Here is a 27061-nt window from a genome sequence, read left to right as displayed (position 1 = left end):
CCAACGTGCAAATGAAATTATGACAACTTACTATTTCTCTTTTCTTTTCATTTTCGTTGCCTCGTATCGAACGAATACAAATATCAATTGCTTTGTTACGGGGTTAACCACGAGATAAATGCTTAATCTTATGCAAACAATAGGTCCCCGCACGGAGGTGCCAGTTGGCGGACGGTTTCCTTCCTTTGCACGCGCGGCTTCCACATCGCAGTCAATTACATTTAACGAGATTAGTCTGCAACCTTTCTACCGTACTGGCGTCCAACTGATCCAGATTTCTCGGCCCATCACAAGGGACACACAATTCCTTTATAGTTTAGCGTTATTTATGAAAAAACAATTGCCAGTATTTAAGTCCACTTAAGTGGAAATCAAATAAGGCATATTCCTTTTGAAGAACAAATGTTCTGTCTAAAAACAAAACCGTGATTCACATTACAGTACTATGGTATAATCGAATAACTGTTCATATTTAACTGCTTGAAGTCCCTGCTTGTTTGGTTGCGCTGATCAAGGTAAAGGTTACATCTCAAGATATTTATAACCTAACAACGTGGGTCCTTTGGAACGATTGCAAATCATTGCAACCGCGGACTCTATTTTTGACGTAGCTGGTTCTAGGTGTAAAATGAAATGATAGACGATCGTTTTCATCTGCCGTCCATGCTGTAAATATTGAGAATGAAAGCAGCACTACCCAAACCCACCTCTCAGGAGAAAGCGATGAAGAAATGGTTGGAGGAGGGATGTAGAGCAGAGCACCGCTTATTGGTAGGCGGCAGGGCGACTCTCTCCATGGAGCGACTCAGAATAGATCGTATTACACCCTTGCAGGGTATCAGTTTGTTTTTGCGCTGGTGGAGTTCGCACTGCGAGAAGTTGGGAGAGTTCGCATCTTGGATTTTTCTTGCGATACCCGAGGATATAAAACGACCACAATTTCTGTTCCGATGAGGTGAGTTACGCGCTGAGAAAATTGCATTGTTTTAACCGAGGAGGAAAGCCGAAAGGGAAAAGATTCCGCCTGCCAGTGTAGAATACAGTACAGCCAACTCATTTAGCGACTCTGTGAAGTACAAAAATAGCGCTGGATGAGCTATTTTTATGCACGCTATATCCAGGCATGTAGTACTTTCACTTGCAAAACATGTGAAATGCCTAAATTATGTAGTGAAACATCATGATTTATTTTAACTGATATAGCTTATTGTACAAAAGTGCACACCTCTCCTCTGCGTTTTTCTCTCTGTTACTGAAGTGGTGAACTTATTTACGAAAAGGACGATAAAGTCAGTGGGATTGGGGCACAGTTACGCCGTAAAATCGGTCTTCAGCTTTAATGATCAGAAAGCTTTAATGCGAGACCGGATAGATGGACTACTCAGGAGGAAATTTTTTGTCTTTCTTGGCATCGGAATCATTGTTGAAGTTGACTTGTACTGGATAAAGACACAAGCGAAGAAACCCCCGGGACAAAGGATTGATTCTCAAGATTTTTACGCGAAATTGAACGGATTCATAAAAATAGCAAATGCTGCGGAATAGCTGTGGACGAGCCGGTGTTAGATTTCATGAATGTTTGGAAACCTCCAGGTGGGTTCCTACTGTTTTTGTTTTGTATTTCGGTTGGACGTCCTGTACATGTAAGTCAATTTTAGTTATGCTTGGAAGCTGTATCATGACTCGATATAGTTTACTATTTATAATTTTACATGTATTATAGAGTGTTTTTGCTTATAAATGATACCAAGTTTATCATCCTTCCCCTGTCCCGATTCTTATGGTGTATAATTTCGAGCACGGGTATAAAATAAATTCTGTAATCTTATCTTTAGACATTACGCCATCGCAAATATTAACTCTCCCGGAGATATTTTAAACCGCATATCAACATAAGAAAATACAGTACAGCCATTATATGCGTTTTCGCTAAGTACTTACTGGCGTGTTGGGCGATATCCATCATATCTGGGTGGCCATACCTAGTTTTTGTCAACTCAGCTATCGCACATACATTTTACATATGTGATCGCTGGGAATATAATTACCTATATATGAAAAGCATACAATTGTGCCTTAACAACGTTTTAATGCGTTTAAAGCAGTAGATGTCGGTCCAGTTTGCTATTGCATCACTCTTGGCCCGTTCCCGACGTCTAGCAGGAGCAGCAGCTTCCCTTTGCTCGTCGGATAATTGCCCTTTGTCACTTTCACAGCCACTCTTTCTGCTACTTGCATTCTAAATATACAGCAAGGTATTATCAGTGCTTACATGCATATGCAGTTTAAAATTTTAAGATAGTTGCGACTAAAATCAGTAGTCATTTTCTGTAGTATTTACGTGTACTTTTTCCTATTATGCACATAATGTTAATGCGTAACGAACTCTAAATACCTTATTATACATTTCCGACGACGAGATACTTGGACCGATACCTGTTTGACAGCCATATAAATAATACGAAGGGTACAGAGGTCATGCACATTTTTGTTAAAAACGGAATTATTATTAAAAGCAGGTACACAACGTGAGTTATGTTTTATTTATTGCAATTGTTAGTTTGCTCCGTCTATTGTTAACCTGACAAGACTTGCATTTTTTACAGCACCGGAGCAAAGTTCCCTTCCATATCCAAACGGTATCTGCAATCTTGCGGATAAGCGAGGCAGCCGAAGACAGCCGTAGTCGGTGGAGTGTTAACGCTGCAGCCGGCCGCGCTTTATTCATGCGGACAGTACGCGGCAGTCCTCGGTAACTAAACTTAACACTCGGAACATGAAGTTTCTATCGTCCCGACCTGCCGGCGGAGGTTGATGGTCGAGGGGGAGCCGGACATCACAGCTGCGGCTATGGGTTTTCGTGGATCATTAAAGTGCAAACTGCGCCTATAAAAGCCATAGCACCGCGCCTCCTTCCGTACCTCGCGTTCCCACGTCTACGGGAGGGCGTAATGCCGCCGGCGGCAGAGCCGCAGCCCTCCGTCTCTTTGACAGAGAACAAACACCGGTATAATCCGCACGCAAATACTGCAAGATCACACGTTCTTACTATGCAAGCAGAGGAGTAGGGATGCTGCCACAATCTACAGAAGTTCACCCTAGTTGCAAACGTCCCAGATTCTAACTCTTGAAAAATCTGTGTGGAATAAACGCCAGTGCCTCAATTTTTGTATTGCATCACAAAACAGACCCCCAAACACTGTTTATTTTATCAGATTTCACGTTGCCGTTTAGCAGTATAGCTGCTGGCAGTGTAGCGTGTTGTGACAAGGTATGAAATGTGCACGAGCGTCGGCTTGTTTTCTTATTGCAGTAGTTCACATAACACAGACTTCAGAAGCCCTTTGATGCAGGCGAAGGATTTAGGGCAACAAACCGGACAGTGTAGAAAACCAACAAATTTCCACTAGGACTTTGAAGGTTGCATTGCTGTTCTCACCACCTCACCTTTCCCCATCATCATCAGCTGAAAAATACCGTGAGCTCTGTATACGGAAACCCCTGTCATAAGTACAGAACGGTTTTCATAGTTAGTGTGCGGGTAAAATCTAAATGGGGATATGTTGCATGGTACTAGTTCTTCTTTCTCAGATCCACCCTGAATCTGCAACACCTCTAAATCAAAGCCTTAATGTGTCTTTAATAATGAATGCTGTATAAAATATCCCCTGGGGGAAAATGTATATACAGCAGGCAACACCTAACCTTTTAGTATCGTGGCTATTTAAAAAAAAAAAATGGTTTGGCTTCATTTAAATCTGTAGCAACGGCTGTTGTGGCATCATTTCCTGTCCTCAGTGTGTTAAAACGTGGGTGTAAAAAAAAAAAAAAAACAAAAAAAAAAGTGTATACTTTTCTGAAAAACGTAAGACTTCCAAATTTGAATTAAAAATGAAGTGGGAGGGATGGTCACCCAGGGGGGTGCAGTCCCACTTCCAGCAGGATGACCCCTTTGACTTACTCATCCCAGAATGCTCGCTGTTGCATCCGGCACGATGAAGAGCAGTTAATGCTTGAGTTAGATCTATAATATTCCTCGCTGCTGTGTCTGCCGCCACAATCTGTCAAAACTCTAAATGGATCAGCAGTCAATGTCGCTCATAAGTGTGGAGCAGGTGTGCGTTGGGACTAATTGAAAAATTGTCAATGCTGATGTGTGGCTGTAGAGGGGGGAAGCTTTCATCAAACAGTATGCCAGAGTTCTATCCGCTGCTCTGCTTCCCACTGGCTAATCCATTTCATGAGCTGTTTGTTGTCTCCCTGTAAATTGTTTATATCTATCCAGACTCTGCCCACATGAATAATTTGTTTGCCTCATAAATATTTTACTGTACAACATTCATTAATATGCGTACGGTTAGCCTCCAGTTGCCGTTACCCTCAGAACATGGCAGAGCCCAACATGTCATGTTTGTTAACCCTTACAGGCTGGATAGAGACACTCATGCTACAGAGGATCCTCTAGGTTTGCGATCAGCCCTTGTCCATCGTGGCGGTGTTGTCATCACTGTTGCTGCAATGTGAGCCATGTTACACAAAGTCCCTCAGGAGAGAGATGGGTTTTTAGGAAGGGTGCTGGCAGATTAGATGACGTCGTGCACGCTGACGTGTATCTGTGCATCTGCACAGTATTCACAGGGGGCCGTGTCACCGGCTCCCTCGATCTTCCAGGGTAGCACAGCACAGCTGTAACAATATATGTTTGCCAGCTCATGACACGGGAAACCTGGCATAAAATTAGAACCGCTCAACATGGCAAGTGAAACCAGTGGCCCGATTTGTGCTGCGTGTAGCAGATGGAACAGCTTTCAGAGGTGATGGGCAGGTCAGGCCAACGGAGGCAAACGTAGCACAGATGCTGAATGCTCTGTGCTGCCTCTGTGTTTTGCAGGTAACGTCCGCATTTCCCCCGAAACAGGAAGCCTCCGCTCTCTCTGCGTTGACCATGAGGCCCAGCGGACTCCTCCTACCCTGTCTGGTGTCACTGATGACCTCATGCCTCTGGGCAATCAGCTTTCCGGAAGATGACATTCCCATTGACTCTATAGACTACCACTGTAAGTTCTCCCTGTAGGCCACAGGTACCCAGGCTGCTCTCCACCAATTCTGCCCACATTTCGAAACCCTTTGCTTTGCATATTGCTGCTCAAGTGAAAAATCAGAATAAAACTATTTATAAATGGTCCCACTGGCTAAAAGCAAATAGGTATGGTTTGACAAAGGAGCAGACAAATTGATTTGGACTAATTTAAATGTGTATTTGCGCACATTTACAATAACAGAATGAGAGTGTGCAGGGTGTTCCCAACATGGTCTTTGACATCAGGTGTCTTGAGAACAATGGTGGCAGAAATCAGCCTCATGATGTCTATCCCTAAACTGATCCAAGGGGAACCAGTAAAGTAACCAATGGGTGGTCAGTTAAACTGGTTGATGACACCCATGAAAATAATGACCACTGTGAGCTTAGCAACCTGATTCCTGTCATCATTCATCACCTGACATTGTTAAAGTTATCATGTTTGTCACATATTAAAGTCAACTCCCTTAGTCTGTATTGTAATGTAGCCTGTAATGTTTTCGTAAGCTACTCTATCACGGCAAATAATGCATCTGCTGATCCGTTTCACAGATTCCAGACAGTATCCAGTATTCCGAGGACGGCCCATTGGGAACGAATCTTTGCACAGGCTAGACTTTCAGTTGATGACAAAAATTCAAGACACACTTTTCATTGCTGGCAGGTAAATCTTTGAGAGACCTCTTAATTATATTGGGCATTGGTACTTCTGTGCTGTAAAGTTTACGGCTATTATACAGCTGACAGTGCTTTAAGGCTGATACCCGTGTTCAGAACCATTAGTTCTTGGCAGGTTTTTGTATTAAAAAGCCCCTTTTTACCCTTCGCCCTACATTTTTCTTTCGACAGAGACCAGGTTTATTTAGTAAGTCTACGAGAGTCCTACAGGAATGAGATTATCCCCTACAGGGTAAGTGCAGACACTGCTACCTATTAACCCATATCTAAGAAATTTCCAATTAAATCACAGAAATGATCCATGATGAGCTTGTGACTAGATCGGACATGTAGCAGAAGCCAAAGTAGTTCTTTCTCCGCCCCCCCCACACAGAAACTGACATGGCGGTCAGGCCAGGCAGACCGAGAAACCTGTGCTATGAAGGGCAAACACCGGGTAAGTTTCGCAGCCACTGACCCGCTCTCCCGCTCTCCCCGTTCCGACTTGGCGGCGTTGAACCTGCTTTGCTCCCTATGACTTTACAATATTCCTGCCTTTCCTTTGTCTCTATGTTCACCTCTCAGGACGAGTGCCATAATTTCATCAAAGTGTTAGTTCCCCGAAACGAAGACCTAGTGTTCATCTGTGGCACAAATGGCTTTAACCCTATGTGCAGATACTACAGAGTAAGTCTCTGCTCAGCCTTAACATTGTGTGTGTGTGTGTGTGTGCGCGCGCCATCGCCCCACAAACTGGGGAACCCGCCGCTTAATCATGCTTCCTGCCTCTCTTTGTCCTTCAGCTAGACAACCTGGAGTTTGACGGCGAAGAAATCAGTGGCTTGGCAAGATGCCCATTTGATGCCAAGCAGACCAACGTCGCGCTATTTGCTGGTATGAAAAGCCCCCCAAATAATAAGTCAGCATGATGAATGGCTCTTTCAAGGGTCGTGGGGGTCTGGGATAAAAATGCTGGAGACTCTGTGAGGGGCCTGGCCCCCACCGCAGGCATTAATCATCATTTTATTACAATGATCAGAGCACAGCGGTGGCCATAGCAACCACAGCCTCATGGTGTCAAAGCTAGTAAATACGCAGTTGTTTTATCGTCTTTTGAAGGCCCACGGTAGCAGACACAACTCAGTGTTCCACTTAAGTAATGCCATGACCTCTCCCACGTGTTGTCTTAGATGGGAAGTTATACTCAGCCACTGTGGCAGACTTCCTGGCCAGTGACGCAGTGATCTACCGCAGCATGGGGGACGGCTCAGCCCTCAGGACCATCAAGTATGACTCCAAGTGGTTAAAAGGTACGGTGCTGCAGGACAGAACGTGCCGAGCTGGTCCTCTTACTCATTTTTGTAATTTATATCGCTGAACCTCTGGACTGCGGCCTCGGAAAGCTTAGACACGTAATCGTACCTCAAAAGTTGAAACTGTTTTACCTTGCAGGTTAATATTCCTTATGTGCATTTTCCTGTTTGAAACAAGACTGAAACTAGACACTGTTTTTCAGAACCACACTTCTTACACGCTGTAGACTATGGGCATTACGTCTACATCTTCTTCAGAGAGATAGCAACAGAGCACAACAGCCTGGGAAAGGTACGTGTTGAATGTTGTGTTTTGGCGTTTTACGCACATCAACCCGGTACTGTCGTATAAAATTTATTACATGCCTCTAAAGTACAACCATAAACACAAGCTTTGTATGCCTACTTCAGCCTTTTTCACAACCCTCTGTTCAGTGATAACAGATTGTCCCCAATAGGTATTAGTATGCACTCCACTTACTGCAGTCTGGTTGAAATTTACCAATAGATCACTGAGGAAATTGCCAGGTGGTTTTAAGCACTCTCTCTTAACCACAGAGCAATAAATATTTCAGTCTAGCTAATGCTCTGAACAGTACCTGCAGAGGGGTGGAGATTTGCTGTGTTGAATTATTAAACTTGTTGCACGCGGTTAATTTAAGGCCTTAAAGCCGTAGTGTCTTCCTTTGCTTTAACCCAACTCGTTTAGCAAATTAGAGCACCAGTGTTTCATTAGTGAGTACTTAGCTCTGAGTTGTGGCACAAGCCAGTGACGCCGCCCAGACTGTCAAACCTTAGAGACCCAGTGATGTTGGTAGGATTGGCCTCTCTGCTTAATTGATTATTTCAAAGCTGGAAGATTGACAGTCCACCTCTACTCTCATTTTCCTCTGGTTTTGAAGGCTGTCTTCTCCCGTGTGGCACGCATATGCAAGAATGACGTGGGTGGATCCCAGCGAGTCCTGGAGAAGCACTGGACCTCCTTCGTGAAGGCCCGCCTCAATTGCTCTGTCCCAGGAGAATCCTTCTTCTACTTTGATGTCCTGCAGTCCATTACAGATATAATAGATATAAATGGGGTCCCCACGGTGGTTGGTGTCTTCACCACACAGCTAAACAGGTACCAGCACTGTGATTCCTACCTTTAATGCAGTGTTTCCCAACCCGGTCCTCGGGGACCCCGAAGAGTCCACGTTTTTGCTCCCTCCCGGCCAATCAGGAACATCGAATACCTGGTACACGTGTGCTAGGAGCTGAGAGGAAGCAAAAACGTGGACTGTCTGGGGTCCCCAAGGACTGGGTTGGGATTGACTGCTGTAAAATATGATATTCGGCACCCAATTGGTTCAGTAGAAATCATTTTAAAGCCTGTATGTATCCATCATTTGAATTTTCACTTTCTTTGTCTTATAAATGCAGTATCCCAGGATCAGCAGTTTGTGCGTTTTCCATGGCTGATATAGAGAAGGTCTTTCGGGGTAGATTTAAAGAACAGAAGACGCCTGACTCAGTCTGGACAGCTTTTCCTGAGGAAAGACTACCAAAGCCACGGTAGATAAAACACTAATACGAAACGGTTTGTTTGTGGTCTGGGCACTGAAACTCTTAGTTTAACCCCAGACTGCCCTTAGTAGTCTGCTAACACCAAAAGGCCCCAAGGATCTAAAAGAAAACGCATCCCTTCTTGTGCTCCCCTCAGGCCAGGCTGTTGTGCAGGACGAGGGCCAGCCGAAGCTTACAAATCCTCCATCGACTTTCCAGATGAAACTCTGCTTTTCATCAAATCCCATCCTTTGATGGATTCCGCTGTGCCGTCAGTCAGGGACGAGCCCTGGTTCACCAAAACCCGTGTCAGGTCAGTAAACCCCTCTCTTCCAGCAGGAAGACGGTGACACTAAATTTCTTGGAGTAAAAACATCATTTGGAAGAGCTAACAAAAGGCTGTTTGTAGGTACAGGATGACTGCTTTAGCAGTTGACAACTCCGCTGGGCTCCATCATAACTACACCGTGGTTTTTATCGGCTCCGAAGCTGGCATCCTCCTGAAGGTCCTGGCGAAGTCCTCCACATTCTCACTGAACAGCAGTGTGCTTCTGGAGGAGATTGATGTCTTCAACCGAGCAAAGTATGCTGGCACTTCCTGCACATCGTCAAAATGGTCTCAAGAATGGGCAACGCATGTGTCAGTACGTTTACATGCACAGCTAAGTCGAGCTGAGGTTACAGCTCAACTACGCCATTTAATTGGACTACTGTCCTTGTCCCAGGATACATGCACGGGAGGAGAATCATTTTATTAACCGAAGTATGTCCGACTCCATGGTGATATGGCTGCTTCCAGCTTGTTAGTATTGGGCTTTTTCCAGTTGACATATTACGTCACAGATTAAAAAAAAAATAAATAAATAACGGATGCGTGGACAAGTGAAGTGACACAAGCTATAATTGCAGTCTGGTCAGAAGGTCAGATACAACAAGATCAGGATTGCAGAACAAGAAGTTTTGTATAATATAGTATGACGGCAAGATATTGGAAAATTTTCGAATACTGCAATGTGGTTTTGTTGTAATAAATATTGGGGCATTTATAAAGCAAAAAAGGGGTTCAACATACTTCTAGATGGGTTTGTGCAAAATTTGATTTAAGCAGCAAGGATGAGAATGATCATGACCGTCTCGAAGAACGCATGCAGCGCTCATGCAAAAGCTTGCTAAGTTTTTACACTGAGACTTAAACTTCCTGCGGTATAATTTCCATACCAAACTGAAGGTAAGAAAAAGTCGGATCATAATCTGTCTAGCAATGTAAGAACTGAATGTGCACACATGCCGTATTGGTACTAATACTACACGTCATCCAGTCTTACTACAGTCGTTTTTCGAATTCAGTACAAAATACCCGCCTCGCGTTCTAACGTCATTCGGCACCGGTACCAGTTTTTACACCAGTGGAAAACCACCATCTTTATATACTGTACTTTTGGTACCTTCAGAAAGTACGGTACCTGGTGCAGTAGAAAAACGCCCTTTAGTTGAGCGGTGGATTAGACAGCTTTACAGCGCTATACTTTACGTATGTGCTGTACGATGTACAGCTTGAGTCCGATTGTATAGATACAGGAGTGAATCGACTCCCAATTGCATTATCTGGGCGTCAGTGACTTTGAGAAATTCAAATTATTACAATTTCAGTCGGACTAACACAATTCAAATTTCCTTAGTGTGCATGTAAACTGTGTGTTAGATACTGCTAAACAACACTTCCAGAAGATATTTTTCTACAATAGAGCTGCCTGTTGATGGACATTTACCACAAGGAATCCCATAGGATGATTAATATCCCACCTTAGTCGCTCTCTTTACTCCGCCTTTGTCTAGGTGCCTATCAAACAGCGAGGATGATCGGCGCATTCTCTCTCTGCATCTTGATAAAGAGAACCACGGCATCTTTGTGGCATTCTCCAGCTGCGTCATCCGACTGCCCCTTAGCCGCTGCGGACGCCATGGCTCATGTCATAAGTGAGTCCACTGAGCTTCATCATAACTGATGCTGCTTTACCGTGATAAGAGATTCCAAAACTCCCTCCTTCTAAAGTAACCGCGAGTTTTACTTGATATCGCCAATTCAGGTCTTGTATCGCATCGCGGGACCCCTACTGTGCTTGGACAACTCATGGCTCCTGTGAGAAGGTCCAGCCTGGTGGGCTGTAAGTTCCTTCTGGATTTATTCTGGAGACCTTCGCTCCTTTCAACTGCCGTAAAAACAGCTATATGAAAGTCCCGTTGCTTCATCACTGTGCCCAGTATTTGAAAGAGAACACATCTGTGATACAGTCCCCTAATATTTTAATATCTTGTTTCCTCTAAGCAGCTCAGGTTATGAACAAGATGTGGAGTATGGGAATACAGCACAGCTGGGTGACTGTCACGGTGAGAGTCAAACCATGCTTTACCTTGCAGAGATGCCCTAGGAACTCCCCGTTACATTTTTTTGTGGAACCCTTTATGCACCTAATTTACAACTAACATCATAGTAATTACTCATAACATGCCATGCAAAGCTATCAGCAGACTCACAAGGATGACCTATTTCAAGTAAATGGTTTCTAGTTTAAAAAAAAATAAAATCCTTTTCTTGTGTACCCAACTGGCTTTGCAAACGCATAATTACTTTTGAATCTTAAAATACAAATGCTGTTGGGTTTTCAGGCTTTTAGTTTTGAGCTTTTTTTGATTACTTTATACTGATTTCTTGTTCCTTTAATTCTTTTAGAATTTTTGGCTACTACATCCTCGCCAGATTACAAATCATTTGGTGATCCAACATCTGGTTAGTTTTACTTTTTTCCCCCCCAATTGATTTCTTTCCTTAAGTTGAGTCTGTTTCTGCCCTCTCCACTCCATCTTCAACCGTTGGTCGCCCATCTCTTGGCCATCATAACTGTAGCAGCAGGTGGGCGAACAGCCTCATTGCACACCAAGCGCGATACGCTCCATCTCTACTGACACCAGCAGCATTTCCACCCCCCTGTGTATGTGCATCTTCTGCATGGCTTCCCATCCGGCTCCTTTTCTCCTTTCTGCTCCTCTTCGGCCCTTCTTGCACCATGCAAACGTAGTCATTAAACGAAGACAGACTCCCTAATCTTTTCTCTTGCTACCTGACATGGTGTCTGGTATTGTCAGCAGAGAAGTGTAACATATTCACTACCCAACTAACGTATGTTGTTTTTAGGGGCAGTTAAATACTAGGTGGGGGACTAGGCCTGTGCAATAACATATTAGGCTAGGTCACTGAAAATATTATAGTGACAAATTGTCCTAATGAAAATCTGAAAATGAAAATGAAAAACCGTGCTTTGTTCTAAGTGAACTAACCCACTGCTTACTGACCACATCAACTAAGTTGGCACTTAACGCTGCTCTGTGTCTCCCGTGCATGGACTGTTTTTTTGTTTCGTTTTATTTTTTGCCTTTTGTTTTTTTACGTTTGTTGACCGTTTGTTTGTCACCACAGACATGGAGTTGGTTTCACCCTCAGTCACCTCTGTGGCATCTGACCCCATAGAATCACCTCAGATCATTGCCACTCAGAAACCTGAACTGTTTGGTTCAAGGAAATTCGTGCTTCGAGATGACCCAGCCACTTCACATTCTTTTGAATCATTACCAGGTGTCCTGCAGGGTAAGGCCTTTGCTGGGGGAGCTCTGCAGCTGAATGGAAATCCTGGAATAATAGCTGCCATTAGCAAGCCTTTGAAAGGGAGCCAGAATCCAGGACAGCACGCCACCCCATCTAAACCAGGGCCGGGTGGGGGTGAAGGACACTGGAATACGTGTGATAGTCACACAGCATTTGCTAGACATTCATTTGTAATTATGTGAAATACAAGGTGTTCTTTCACAAAGGAATGCCATACGCTGGAGGATTTTAATCAAGTGCATCAAGTATTTCGTGATCCAGGATTTCCATCAGCTGATATGGCAGTGGTTTTGTTTTTGCAATTTTCTTTTCGTGCTTGCGTTTATGATTTATGTCTGCTGCTTCTGTTTTCTGTCCGTGTTTTATGCGAATCACTCCGGAGTTACTTAATGGGAAACGATCTCCCTTAAACTTTCTTTTCTTTGGTCTTCCTTCCCCCTCACTGCCAGTAGACGCCTCTAACCCACAATTGTAGAAAATTCCCAAAGGCCTATGATATACATTCTGTTTTAGCTTTGAGGTCTGTATAACACACTGCATCGTTAAATAACTCTTCGCGTCTGTGGAAACTAACAAATCTCAATTAGATAACGTTCAAGGTTTCTCCCCAGTTTTCGAACCATTTCTAAAAAATGCAGTTTAAAAATTATGAAAGCAGCTGTTTGGCAGGCTCTTGAACCTAACAGGGGTAAAATTGCGGTAGATTTTAAAAACTGCACGTCATTCAGAAAACCGCACACCACTTGAGGAAATTAGTTATTTCACAACGGTGTATGTATTCACTAATCCACATACACAGCGACTCACCTGCATGACTAGAATACGTCACGGAAAGTTACTTATAGTTTCTGGTTCACCGTTTCACTTATTTTAAGACTTTCTACATAATTTGAAAACATCTCCATACAATCTGCATGTTACTACCTAATGCTATACTGTGTGCTCCTTCAAATACCACAGTGATCTGCTTATCCCTTTCAAAAGGTAATGGCAGTAACAGATCTGTATATTGTTTAGCTTCCCCCCCCCCCCCCCACACAGTTCATATGATTTGGATTTAGGTAGATGGGTAAAAGCCAGGAAAATGCAGATAGGACACTGGACAGCCAGAACTTATAGGAATCTCACATATTAAACAGAATAAACCATAAGGCTCCGTTTAAATTTAAATCAATTAAATTCCACCATTTCTTTTTCAGGTATGTGGGAGATTCAGTCTGGGGAATCAAACCAAATGGTCCACATGAATGTGGTGATAACCTGTGTGTTCGCTGCCTTTCTGCTCGGGGCCTTCATAGCTGGAATGGTGGTGTACTGCTATCGGGACGCTTTCCTACGGAAGCCCAGGAGGGTCCATAAAGATGCAGAGTCTGCCCAGTCCTGCACGGACTCGGCAGGCAGCTTTGCGAAACTTAATGGGCTGTTTGATAGTCCTGTGAAGGAGTACCAGCAAAGTATCGACTCCCCTAAACTTTACACAAACCTGTTGAGTAACGGGAAAGATACAGCAACTGGCGACACAAAGACAATTATACTAAGTAGTCAAGGTCAACCCCCAGAACTGGCTGCCCTCCCGACCCCTGAATCCACACCCGTTCTTCAGCAGAAGGGCCTGCAGCCAACAAAAAGTCAATGGGACAAGGCCCACTGCAAGATCAGCACACCTCGGAAGGACACTGCAGCCAAAAGCCCCCAGTACTTCTCATCCAGCCCGCCCCCCCACTCAGCTGTCGGGCAGGCCCACATTCCCAGTGCAGTTGTTCTTCCGAACGCCACCCACAGCTACCAGGCCCCTTTCGCCGGTGCGGATGTGCCACACTCGGAGCGAAAAGTCCAACATGCCGAGCACGGTGCCAGCTCCAGGTCCAGCCGGAAAGAGCACCGGCGCTCAGTGGATGCAAGGAACACCCTGAATGAACTCCTGAAGCACCTGAATGAAAACGAAGGCACTAACATGAAAGCGATTCTCGCAGACGTGCCCAAGTCTCGGCAGAACGCGATCGATGCCATGAGCATGACGGAGATCCCTCCGAAAGTCCCCAGCAGAGAAGCATCTCTGTACTCGCCATCCTCATCCCTCCCCAGGAATAGTCCAACAAAACGGGTGGATGTGCCCACCACACCAACCAGCCCACCAGGACAAATGAACACCTTAGAGAGACAGAGGGTTTACCATCGGAATTCGTCACAGAGACACTCTATATCAGCGCCTCCAAAAAACATGAACTCCAATGGAGTTGCTGTGTCACGGCAGTCCAGTATCAACAGGGGGGGTTATATGCCCCCCACCCCTCCTTCCAGATTGGACTCGCATGCTGCAACGGTAGCGGCCCACCCTCAGCCCTCCGTGTCTAGACAGAGCAGCTACAGCGGGCAGGGCTCTCTGCCCCAAATGGGGGTCAAAAGGACCCCATCTTTAAAACCAGACGTTCCTCCAAAGCCCAGTGGTTTTGTGCAACAGACTACACAGACGAGAGTTGTGCACAAATACAGCTACTGAGGACCACTGGACGATTCCTTGCATTCTAAAGAATGATGGATGTTATAATATGGACCTAAACAGGGTTGTCCTAATGTCGTTGGGACACCCAACCGACCTGGAGTATTTGAAAAGGGAAATTTTAGCAGTGGCCGAGAGAGCTACTTTCCAGCAGTACTACTTGTTTTGTTGAACATCTCTTGAAACATACACCTTACGGCGTAATGGAGGTTTTCCTTAAGAGCTTCAGGCCATGGGTGGTCGTGGCATCTGTCACACCACTGTGTCTGGGGGGAGGACACGCTGCATGGAGGAGCCAGACCAATAGCTTCCTGCAGCGTCGCCATTCCCAGGTCGGGAGATTCGCAACATGGATATACTTGAAGAATGGGTTCCATTACACTGCCACTGAGCACTGTCTTCCCATTAAAATGTGAACTTTGCTAAATGAGAAAAGACGTATGGCTTAGTCAAGTGCCCCAGGAGAAATGGTGAAGATCTAATGTAATGCTGTACATAAAAGTATGACCTTGTCTTAGAGATGTACCTGTGGAGTACTGACAGATGCTGAATTTTGGACATAACTTAATGAGCAGATTCTTATCCACATTTTAAAGCACTCTGAAAATAAGAGGCACTTGCGCTATTGGATGTGCAGTCCGTCAAAAAGGGAACAACTTGTAGTTGCCAGGCAAAGCTGCTGCTCAAGGTGCATTACAGTAAACGTACTTGCTGCTATGAGTTTCAGACTAGGGAGCATTTCTCATGCTTATTTCTGACCTGTGTTTGCGTTTTGGTTTTTCGAAGCAGTCTCTTAAGTGGAGGCTTTGATGCCAAATTAAATGAACGTTTATGCACCATCCGTCTTGGGTGTTCATGGTGGCCAGGGGAGCGGGCTAATGTAGCAAAATTAATGTGTCATCTTAAACACAAAGGCAGGTGATGATTCATTAGGGAACAACTATAGGAACAGGTCGGATGGAAGGGTTTCTAGTAGCCTGTCTGAACAATGCCTTTAAATTAATTAGCTATGAATTATTGGCACTGGTAACAATCCTCGAGGAGCATAACACTGTAGCTATGCATGCCAAGTTACAACTCTCCCCAAGTTTTCCCCATTTCTCATGCAACACTACAAACAAAAAGATAGGTCTCTAATCATTCAACTGCATTTTTTTATTTTTTTATTTTTACACACAAGTGTTCTATACACAATCAGAATGAACTGCTAACAATTACCCTGTGTAAGGTTATTGTGCAATCACAAAAAATAAATAAAATAACCAACTTATCCTAAAGAGTCATGCCGGTAATGACCATTTTGTGTGTGTATAAATATATGTATATATAATATAAATATTTTTTGGCAAGTTTACCTGGATCTGTGCATTTTGTGCCTTATTCAAAGAATAACCATGGATATTGGATTTCTCACGAAGATCAAAGGGTGTGTTTTGCCAGAGATGTGAGGTGTGTCAGGACCAGTCCAAACCCCATCCTGGAGTTATTAAAAACAGAAAAAAAACATTAATTGACAAAACATTCCATTTCAGGGTAAAAACCGGTTAGCTTAAAGATCTGTGTACTATTTCACTAGCTTCCTCTGCTTTCAAAAACGTAATTTTATGTATTAGGTCTGTTCTTCAGGATGGTGCTAATTTGCAACACTAAAGTGCCATGCATTAAACATGTTATGATAACAGGATGGAAGACAGACTTGTTCTCAACTCACCCCAGGCTGTTAACCCTTAAATTTACCATATATATTACAAAGAAATGTTCTTTCAAATGAAAATGTTTGCTTCAACGCAAGTTTCAGCTCAAAAGCAAAAAAAATAAATAAATCAGTTTGGCCTGGTATCTCTCTAAAACAAGAATAACGATCAAGTGAAATCTTTCAGAGAGATAACACTGCTAAAAAGGAACATTTCATTAATGTGAAAGACAGACCAATTCCAACAGTGGAAATTATTCCACTTGGATACACGTAACCTTAGCGGTTTTTTAAAGGAATGTTCGAACTTAAACAATGTACTTAAACTTTCATTACCTTGTACTTCAAGAGTGATTGGTTTGTCTATATAAGCCCAAAGGTACATTGTCTTTACAACAAGCGACTGTAATTAATAATCGCCTATTCTTTCAATTCAGCCATCACCATCTGCTGATCAGTTTCTGTACACAGTGAGTGCTGTACAAGTATTCCATTCCCAGAACTTCTGTAATGTTGAGCTGCCTTGTATTTTGCAGTATGGATTCCATATGTTGCAGTTTGATTTCTCCCAATCTTTACATTTCATTCACAAACACCGCTTTTGTGTGCAGATAAACCAGTTGTCAGTTTAATTTCTAATACTGTCTAAATCGGCAGACGAGATAAAGTTGTATGTTTTGCAGAGTATTTTAATGTGTAGATATGTTGTAAACCTGTACTGTGAATGTGTAAATAATTATGTTCATTGATTTTTTTTAACACAGCATGTATAGTTGAAATAAAACACTACTGCACATAATTTAATTCTGAAAGATTTTTAGTTAATGCATTACTTCTGGTTCCCTTTGTAGGTAGTATGTATGTGTATACACACACACACACACACACACACACACACACACACACACACACACACACACACACACACACACACACACACACACGTAACTATGGGTTTTTCTGCTCCATGCCTGTACATTTCACTTACAAGTTTCTTGTTAAGGCATGTTGTAATGAATCCACATTAAAGCTGAGAAATGCATTTAAAGCCGAACTACGAATTCACAGCAATGAAGTGCCAATATACGGAAAAAAGATAAGCTGTCAGTTATTGGTTTTATAAGGCTCTGACAATATGGCCCTACACCGTATTTACAACGTGCTCCATTGGTGTGAACACACAAGTGTATTTCCTAGTAGTACTGACTCAGATCTGCTAGACTAATCAAGTGTACCAGCCAAGGGAACCCTCTTTATCCTCACAGCCTCGACGCACATGAAGCTTCAAGAATCTTTTAGTCTTTTCCCGATACACCGTCTGAGAAATCACAGCTAATGGAACAGCGGCAACCTTTGCTATATAGCAGTAATTTAGAGACATCTGCACCAGTCTCCCAGACCTTGCCCCCCCCCCCCCCCAGCAGGGTCAGTGTGAGTTTCCCTGTCCTTCGAGTACAAACCAAGTCAATCAAGAAAGCTATTTCCTAGGGATGGAAACGGGGAAAATTAAATGTCTGCCATAACAAGCATTTGAGGCCAACTGACTGCACAGCTAAAAATAGAGCATGAAAGCATTCCGATAAACAAAAACAAAGATGCACGTAATTATCAAAATTTGCAAAAGGCAAACCATCTGCACTGCATCTTTCCAAATACGATGACGACACCGAAAATAATACACGCCCCTCGGACGTCGATGGAGCACCACTCAAACATGAACTGGGAGTGTTTCACAGACCAACCCTTTATAGACAAGGCCGGGCAAACCTCTGAGGCAGGCTCCGACTGCATCTGGTCCATGTTCTCTGTTTGCCAGGGGCTTAACACTTGGCAAAGTTGTGATTTGGCATTTAGACAAGGACTAGAGGGTGGGGCCGAAGAAACACCCCACACACAGAACATACGGAGACCATTCTGGCCAGTCAAGAATGAAAGTTTAGGAGGTTCTCGGCTCCTCCAGCCAATCCACGTCAGTAATTAGCCACCAAACTCTGAATTCCACATCACCGCATTTTTCACTGTTCAGCATTAAAATAACACGCCTGTGATGCTGCAATCAATCACTATGTTTCATTTATTTTAATGACATAAACAAACATGGCAGGTGGACAAACCACAAGTGGGGCTTTAATAAGCATCTGCAGCCTGTTAAAACGCCGCGCAGTTTTCAGAGACGCTTATATCAAAGAGATTAATAGCATAATTCATGTGATCACCATGTATTGTTAAGACTATTCTTTATTTATTTATTGTACAACTTTGTAAAGTCTGGACATACTGCACGCAACATGAATTAACACCCTTTATGAATAATAAGGATTCCGAGGAGGAAAATGTAAACGCAAATTCAGTCTAAATGAAAAAGATAGCGATATTAAGAAGAAAAAAAACTAAGTAAAATGAACAACAAAGCACTCCGTTAGGCAACGAGCACCAGCACAAGAGAAAAGTAAATCCACACACCTCAGTCACCTACCGATAAAGTGGAGGACTCTCCTAAGAATAGCCGCCACTCTGTTCAAGCCTGCCATGCAAAACCACCTTTGTCCCCCCTCAATCAGTGGCTCCCTAGTGACACAAGTGGCCCTTCATTTACTTTATCCAAGAGGTTTTGAGAAATCACACCTCGAGGTAACTAGCCCCCCGCCCCACCCCCTCCTGCCCCTCTGGGCATTCACATGACCGCTGTCCATTGTGGATGCTTGTCACAGTGCCGTCATCTGATTCGCATGCAGGCTGCGAGGCCCAATGCCCTCATTCCCCCCGTCCCAACCGCCCCCCCATCAGATATACCAATACCGGGAGGGGGGGGGGGGGGGTAGAGCAAACAGTCCAAGCACTCAGTGGTCCTCTCGCTTTATTGTTTCACCATGATTGCTTTAAACACTGAAAAAGACGTTCTGTTTGCTCAAAAACAAGAGAGGTGAGAGAATGGATGTCCAGAGCTAAATAGCTTAAGGTTCATTTAAAGAAATTTCAAGTGGATTTCAAATAGAAGCAGCCCAAGCCACTGAATCATTCATTTAAATAAATAAAATAATGGAGTCAGTGTTACAGAAAAAAAAAACAAATTAAGCTGGGGTGCAGAATGTATACATCAGAGGAGCTGGTGGAGCAACGTAGTGCTGTCACTCTCTGTACTATCCATTTCCCAATCTTTAAAGTGACAATGGTCACAAAGATCACACCATAGCTGCCAGGGCTGTCTCTCCCAGCTCCATTTTGCTTTAAAAACCTCCTTAATGACTTTCTTCCAGGAGATTAAAAGGTAGCAATTATCTCGAAATTTGTGCCGCACAAGTTCTGTTCTGTCTGAAAGTACTTCGTATCTGAAACCTTTAATTACAATTTGACATGCTGATTATAAAACGGTGTCTGAGGGGAGCTTTGAAGAGAGCACTTGGACAGAACATGTTTTCTGCATTTCAGCTGTCAAGACTTTCAACAAAATGAGTTTAATATCCACTTAAAAGTGGGAAAAAAATTAAATAATAAAATTTGCTAAATATTTTATTCCAGACATAAGAAGTAGAAGACTGATGTAAGAAAAAAAATTCTTTAACAAACTGGAGTGAAATCACTGCGTCAAGTGACAATTTTTCTAAGCCTCTTATGGTGTGGCAGCAGGGAGTCTATCCCGAAACGTGTACCTTTACCAGCTTTATTCCACTTAACCACTTTAAGACCTCCTAAACATTAGAATTCCGTAGCTGGAGAAGCATTTAGATTGCAAATCAGGACATAGTTGCAGTTAATATTTAATTGAAAACTTCAGCACAGTAAGGATTAAGGGTCTGTGAGAAAAAAAGATAATTAAGGTGCACAAAGTTATCCAAGGGGCCACTCTGTGTTGTTTTTCAAGTAGTAAAGACTAAACATAAAGACCAGAGAGTCTCCGAGCTAACGAAACTGTGGAATATCCATATGTGTAGCTTCATCATACCCTTCAAAACCAAGGTACACCATACCAGGGAATCCTGGAGGCAGAGCAGAGTGAAAACAATTGAGTTTTGCAGATTTTATTTGAATAACAATACAACATGCATTGCACATCCCCCCCCATTGGTAAATTACAATCCAGTTTTCCACATCTGAAAGGGTCAGGTTATGAATCATCATGTTTTAAAAATGACTGCAGTATTGTAGATAATTAAGAGCACAGAAATTAGTCTGTGTCTTGATTCTTATTTCCAGCACAGCTGTGGGATTCCCAGTCACCATTGCTACAGGGTGGTTTAGACCATTCTGAACCTCTGCCCTAACACAGGGCCCCAGATGGCGACTAAAATGGTCACCAGTGTGATTTTTTTTTTTTTTTATTTAGCAACTACTTCCCCCCCCCATTAAATGGACTGTATCCATTTAAGGTACAAAAGACAGAATTTATTTATGGACTAATAAAGTATAACCCTAAACAACTGGCATGTCCAGTAAAATGTGCTTTAAGCATTAAACTATAGGGGACAACACACACCATGTAACTTCCATATTATGCATTTTCATATGTATTAACACAAGTCTGTGTCTATTCCTGTTGAGGCCATCCTTGCGTGGAATGTTTGTGTGTCATGTATTCTTCTGTTCTTATGTACAAAACAATGCAGAAGACAATAGTAGGCAGACAGCTCAGATAGGGGAAAGAAATGGCAGTGTGAGGTAGACTGGAGACAAAATGTACCATGGAAGTATTTTTTATTTATTTTACATTTGGCATGTGATGGAGATTATGCCTGCTAAAATAAATAATAACAATAATAATAATATTTGGCTCCTCCTTTTTGTTTTCTGAAACCCTGTAACACTTAACTGATGCTCTTAAATCTTAGCGTCTGACACAAATATATGTTTCCCTTACATATTCATTATATTAGGCCTTGCTCCTGCTTGATGAGTGCATTTCCGAAGAGGAGCAGGACACTGTCGTGGATAAAGCATAGCTCTCCAGGTTTCACTATATCCCATAAAAAAATTACATCCAAGTGATATCAGAGCAGGTATACAAACTGGGATTAGAGCCAAAATTCTGCCTGGGATGGATGTGCAGTTCATCAAAGAGAGATACAACTTTTCCCCAAATTTATGTCTGGAATGTGCGTTTGCTTTTTTCACTCCATACATGTATATAAACACACAGTATATACAAAATATTATATACGTGCGTAACATGTTTGGAGATGCCTACCGAAATCTGTTGCAATCCAAACCAGGGTACAAGCAAGAGTTAAAAAAGAAGGTTCCTGATAAGTGTCTACCTCAGGCTAAGCCTATTCTTGTGTCTCTAACTCTACAAGGCCAACAAGAAGCTTATTGTTCCCAGCAGGCTAATTGCTACTTGTATATCCAGTACAAATTCCACAGAGACAGGCAATAGTTAAGAGTATAGACTCAAGAAGGGCTACACTGGGCACCCCTGTGGCTAGTATGGCCACATTCATCATAGGAAATCACCCCAAAAGAAAAACAAAACCAAGCAGCCTGCTCTGCCCATCACTAACTGAGGCACAAGACACACCTTTACCATCATCCGCCTTGAATGAAAGAGAGGTACCCGAGGAGAGGGCACCCATTCGTCACTTATGACGGAGTGGGCATGTTGCTCTTGCAGAAATTCTATTGCATCTTTATTGCCGTTATAACATTTATTTTCTTCCAAAAAGAGTCCTATGCACAGGCCTCGGGGGCATACAAATCACAATGTTTGCTTCATTCCTCACCTGGTTAAGAGCTATATCCCTACATCAACCTGCAAAATCGTCTGGGACTCTAAACCAGATGCTGGCATTTTAGATGTTTGCTGCACACACACGTTTTCCATGAAGAAATACCACACACCCTCAATGACACAAACAAATAAGGTCATTTTTGAAATATACAAACTGCTTCCTCCACAGCCATACACTTCACTGTAAGGGACAAAAAATGCAGTGTTTAACCTGGCTAACTCGAACTACTGTATTTTTCAGTTACTTAGATGCTTTTATTGAGAATTTACAGTAAGAATTTAGTGATCAATGGTCATTGTTGACACACCACAGCACACAACGAAATGTGTCCTCTGCATTTAACCCATATGTGACTATGTGACATAGCAGGGGGCAGCTAATTCAGTGCCCGGGGAGCAGGGCTTGGGGGCCTTGCTCAGGGTACCCCAGTGGTGCCTTTCTGGTCAGGGATTCAAACCTGCAAACAGCAAATGGTTCATAAAGCTTAATTTGGCCACCATCACCTTTATTCAAACTAAATCATGTCAATCCATTAAGAAAGTTTTACTCGAGTAATTGTATTGATTTACAGGTGTTCTGGGGCAGTAGAAACCAACTGGCAGACACTAGGGGTTGACACTTGTTTGTTAGCGCAACAACTCAAAAAGTATTTCATGGATCTTTTTCAAACGATGCACACAGATTGTATGGGTGAAGATCTTGAACTGAGCAGATTTTGAAATAAACTGGACCAAAACTCAAGAAGCACCACATAGTGATAACAAGGAGAGACAGCCTCAGACACTCATCCCTTTAGCTCAATCTGGTGAACCTATTACACTGAGATGAAGCTGAAAGTTTGGCTTTTAATAACATTTTTTTGGAGATGTGGGGAAAGTGTATGGGGGTTATTGTAGAGATTGGAGAGGGTGGGGGTGTAGGGATTAGATGGGGGGGGGGGGGGATGAAGGAGCCATCCAGGGAATACACTGTTGTTGTTCCGACAACATCTAGTTACAATTGCAATTCAAGGTAATACTACAGCATGGCTTTGCCTGGGAGGTAAACAAGAAACCACTAGGCTGCCTGCTGCCCCTGACAAATATCACCACTCCTGTTATTTAGCTGCAATGCAGACGCTTATCAAGTGTTGCGCACATCTTTCGAATTCTAAGCTACTGCACAGTTTATGCAGCTGGGTCTTTCACCGACATCATTCAAGCTACCGTCTCCTGGGCTTTAAATGCAAAACCACTGCACCCATTTAATCCTGCAAGCCCCAAGTCAACATTTTACATGTACGCAGCAAACAATGTTTCTGCACATGGATAACGGCATTTCATTTCGAAAGGCTTGTTGAGCCCAGGAGGTACTGACTGGAATTAACTGGTACAGAAGATACTGTACTGAAGAACTGGGCCTAACTTTGCTTCTCATCCCACCGTATTTGCAAGCTCCCTTTGCCAAGTCTGACATGAAAGTGCTGCCACAGCAAAGATGATTTCACTCACTATATTCATTCTCTGAACACTGTTCTTTTGTGTCATACCAAGGGTCGACCCAGCGTCAGAGCTTGACGGACGAAGAATGGGACATTGCCAGTCCCAAGACACCCGGCAGCACAGAACTTTCATTCAAATAAAGTGCAAGTAAACAAATTTCATACATCTGGTTTTGTGTTCTCGGTGTGACTTAATTTACACCAAGCGGTTTTTAATGTCTAGTCAGACTGGCAATGCCCCTATTTAAATGAAAGCTCAAAGGATTGTGTCAGTGTCCTATGTGGATGGTACTGCCTGGTCTAACGAAAGGCTTCTTATTGGGATCCTCATGGAGAGGGGAACTAGTTATATACAAACCACTGTAAGCATATGATCATATAAAAACAGGAAGGATAAATTAAAGTAATAATAGCCCTCTGCCATTAAAGATTTGAAGGAATTCCACATTTGCTCATTTCAGTCCACTGTCAGTGTGATGACTTTGGCACAGACCCCAGAAATGCATGACTATGATCATACACCACTTATGCAACACAAAATAAGCATAATTACTACAAGAAGGCAGGAGAAACAAACACTCAATCGAAAACTCAGCCAAGAGCTTAATATAGTCAAAAAACCTATACCAGTGAGATATACCTATGCCAGTCAGAACTGTAGTTATGCACCTTTCAAAAATTAAAGTTTAAAAACTATTTAGCAGAAGAAGAAAGATATTACCAGTCCCGACAACACTGGAAAAAAAGAAATTTGCAAACAATTTCGATTAGTCAATGATCCTGTGGAAGGCAAAGAAAAACAAACTAAGCTAAACCTTTCATATGGAAGTCATTTACTTCAGTTAAAAATAAAAAATAAAAAATAATAAAAATTACCTGCTAAGAAAATCCATTTCAGATTTCAGAAAAGACCTCCAAGATATGAGAGAGAAATGAAAAGTAAATATTCGAGGTACTTGGGTGCGGTCTTTTGTTGTCAAGGACATGACAGCAGAGTCCCAGTCACTGACTGAGAGACCCATCCATGCTCTGCCATTTCGACTTTATGGATGAGAAGGTCATGAATTTGAACAGCAGCCTTTTGAACTTGGCGGGATGGTTGTCTGGCTGTGACCCACTGAAGTGAACTCGCACCATGCCGACGAGGTTTCTGCCATTCAGCCACAAGGAGGAAAAAGGCACAACAGACTGGACCATGAAGCTAGGCTTCAGAAAAAGACCACATAAAAGCTCAAAGGAAAAGCATAAGAAAAAAAAAGCTAGCAAAGATGGGATCAGAAAAGAGCGAGTCTGCTTTTTTTTGTTGTGGACCAAAAAGGACTACCCTTAAATGTTTACTTCTAAAAACGAAGCAACGTGCTTTGGGATAACAGCCTTTGGATTCCTTTGTTCGCCAGCTAGACACCAATACACGCCATAACGCAGGGGTCTCCAACTCCAGTCCTGGAGGGCTACCGTCCAGTAGGTTTTCTATCCTACCTGCCTTCTGATAAGCCACACCTGTTCTCAGGTAAATATCAGGAACAGGTGTGGCTCATCAGAAGCCGAGTAGGATAGAAAACCTACTGGATGGTAGCCCTCCAGGACCAGAGTTGGAGACCCCTTGGAGACCCCAGAGGTGGACACAGCACAGGCAGGCTATAGCATTAACCTGGCTCAGGTTCCCATTACTTTTTAACTTAAGACAAGCTCATTCAATCCCAGACATTTCACTGGCTAACATTTTGGTCAGGCCCTTATTTTGAATCTTTCCTCTGAAAATGCATGAATATTTGCTCCTTCCTGACAGACTTAATTCAAACATGCCTGCATATTTGCATTTCAGATACAGCACATCTCTTAATAAATTATACATAGAAAGCCACACAAGAATGAAAATTTGTTTTCATACTCTATAAGCACCTGTAAACACTTTCCGAGACAGCACTACGTAAAGACCAGGCTATCACTTCACCTCGTCCTAGGGTATTTTAATATGGCCTGTCTATGTATAATAAAGGTTTGTGTTTAATTCAGCAGACTTGCATGTAATCCGCTACCATCAGTTCTCTCACTCTTTTGGGGAACACAAGCGGAATTATCAGCGTTTCTTACATTAATTTACAAGATTTTTTTAACATATGGGTTCTGATAATCTATCTACTGTATCTGAGCCAGGAAAATGGAAAATCAGAAGAGGCTGTTTAAGTTCCACTCCAGTCTTCTCTTCTCTGGGTATAAGATACCAGATTTAGATGCAGACAAAGACGAGGAGGGATTTCAATTATGAATAATCAAACACCTGACTCCAATTGTAACATCTGCTTGTAAATCGATCAGCACTAAATGCGTTGCAATTCAATTTATTAAAAAAAGCCAGGGGAAAAAAAACAAAATTTAAAATTAAGCATACCACCAACACTCACCTGCATAATTTTTCTTGCCCTATAACAGATGGCATTCTGCAATATGCAAGCGGAGTTTGCTCCTAAATTGAACAAAATAAACTATTGCTCCGTAGTTTGTCACAGTTTTTAAATGGTAATTAATATATTCATAAATATAGTCAATTGCCATAAAGTATGAGCTCCTGAAGATAAAACCATGTCCCCTTCAGACAGATGGCTGCACCATACAGGTGGCCACTGGCTCAAGTGTGACAGGGCAGCTGATTCAGCACAATGAGAATTGATTAAAAAAAAAAAAAAAACAGTGAAAGCCTTTTTGCTTATTCAGCAGGATAAAAGAAACACATCACAAAAACAAACAAAACAAGACGGGTGGCCGGGTTGTTATGAGTGAGTGGAGGATGCGGTGCTTACCCTGGACAGACAATGCAGGGGGCACAACCCACATCCCTCCCTCAGACCGGCCTGCCAACACAAACAGTGCAGCCAGTTCCGAGCTCCGGCAGAGTCACAGTTCCCTGCTGGCCACAGCCATTGAGCCAAGCCCCAGGGAGGTACCCTTCATCCCCTACGCTCCACACGCGGACACAAAGCGGGTCTCCGTCTGTTCGCCGCCTGCCCTGTTCACCACATGCAGGGTCGCTTGGCTTTTGTCTGCTCTGACCCTAGCGATGGGTCAATTACTTAAGACGTAAAGAGGGGACCAATGCAAAACAAAAAGATAAACCAAAACCTTTCTGACGCAAACGTCTACCTCAGCACAAAGACACAGTCAACAGGAAAGCATAATGTGAAGATATAATTCATCAAGTAATTACTGACACTCAGAAAACTATAATATGGGTCATTCTGAGAAAATGGAGAATTTTTTTAAAAGAAAAATAAAGCTACAAAAAAAGTGCTTATTTTTGTGCAGAGCAACTGACGTCACCGTAATATTTTAGGTATATTAAAAAAGTAATTTCTTGCTCAGATTTAATAATTTTCCCTCAAATACCATAAGCTTCCTCATTACCGTAACAGTT

General features: G+C 42.8%; 1 protein-coding gene and 1 long non-coding RNA gene across 10 annotated transcripts in view; one reads left to right on the top strand and one right to left on the bottom strand.

The window, feature by feature from the left end:
• Positions 1–27061, bottom strand: part of LOC125751548 (uncharacterized) — a 63501-nt gene that overhangs the window by 31189 nt on the left and 5251 nt on the right. The gene's annotated exons all lie outside the window — the stretch shown is intronic.
• On the top strand, positions 693–17250 carry sema6dl (sema domain, transmembrane domain (TM), and cytoplasmic domain, (semaphorin) 6D, like). Of its 9 annotated transcripts, none has more exons than XM_049030510.1 (19): positions 693–955; positions 4919–5057; positions 5633–5744; positions 5930–5990; positions 6132–6194; positions 6323–6424; positions 6541–6631; positions 6928–7047; positions 7254–7342; positions 7953–8170; positions 8470–8601; positions 8750–8905; positions 9002–9175; positions 10429–10569; positions 10680–10757; positions 10919–10980; positions 11324–11380; positions 12068–12235; positions 13453–17250. In XM_049030510.1, the coding sequence occupies exons 2-19, from the start codon at positions 4946–4948 to the stop codon at positions 14751–14753; spliced, it is 3237 nt and encodes a 1078-aa protein (XP_048886467.1). In that variant the 5' UTR covers positions 693–955; positions 4919–4945; the 3' UTR covers positions 14754–17250. The 9 variants fall into 9 exon arrangements, with proteins under 9 accessions (XP_048886467.1, XP_048886466.1, XP_048886468.1 ...); XM_049030509.1 differs by having other exon boundaries at positions 696–955; positions 4892–5057; XM_049030511.1 differs by having other exon boundaries at positions 697–955; positions 4892–5057; positions 10922–10980.

This window comes from Brienomyrus brachyistius, chromosome 11 (assembly GCF_023856365.1).
Source record: "Brienomyrus brachyistius isolate T26 chromosome 11, BBRACH_0.4, whole genome shotgun sequence".
NCBI classification, from domain to species: domain Eukaryota; kingdom Metazoa; phylum Chordata; class Actinopteri; order Osteoglossiformes; family Mormyridae; genus Brienomyrus; species Brienomyrus brachyistius.
Note: the sequence above shows the minus strand (reverse complement) of the source record. Positions and strands in the feature narration are given on the sequence as shown.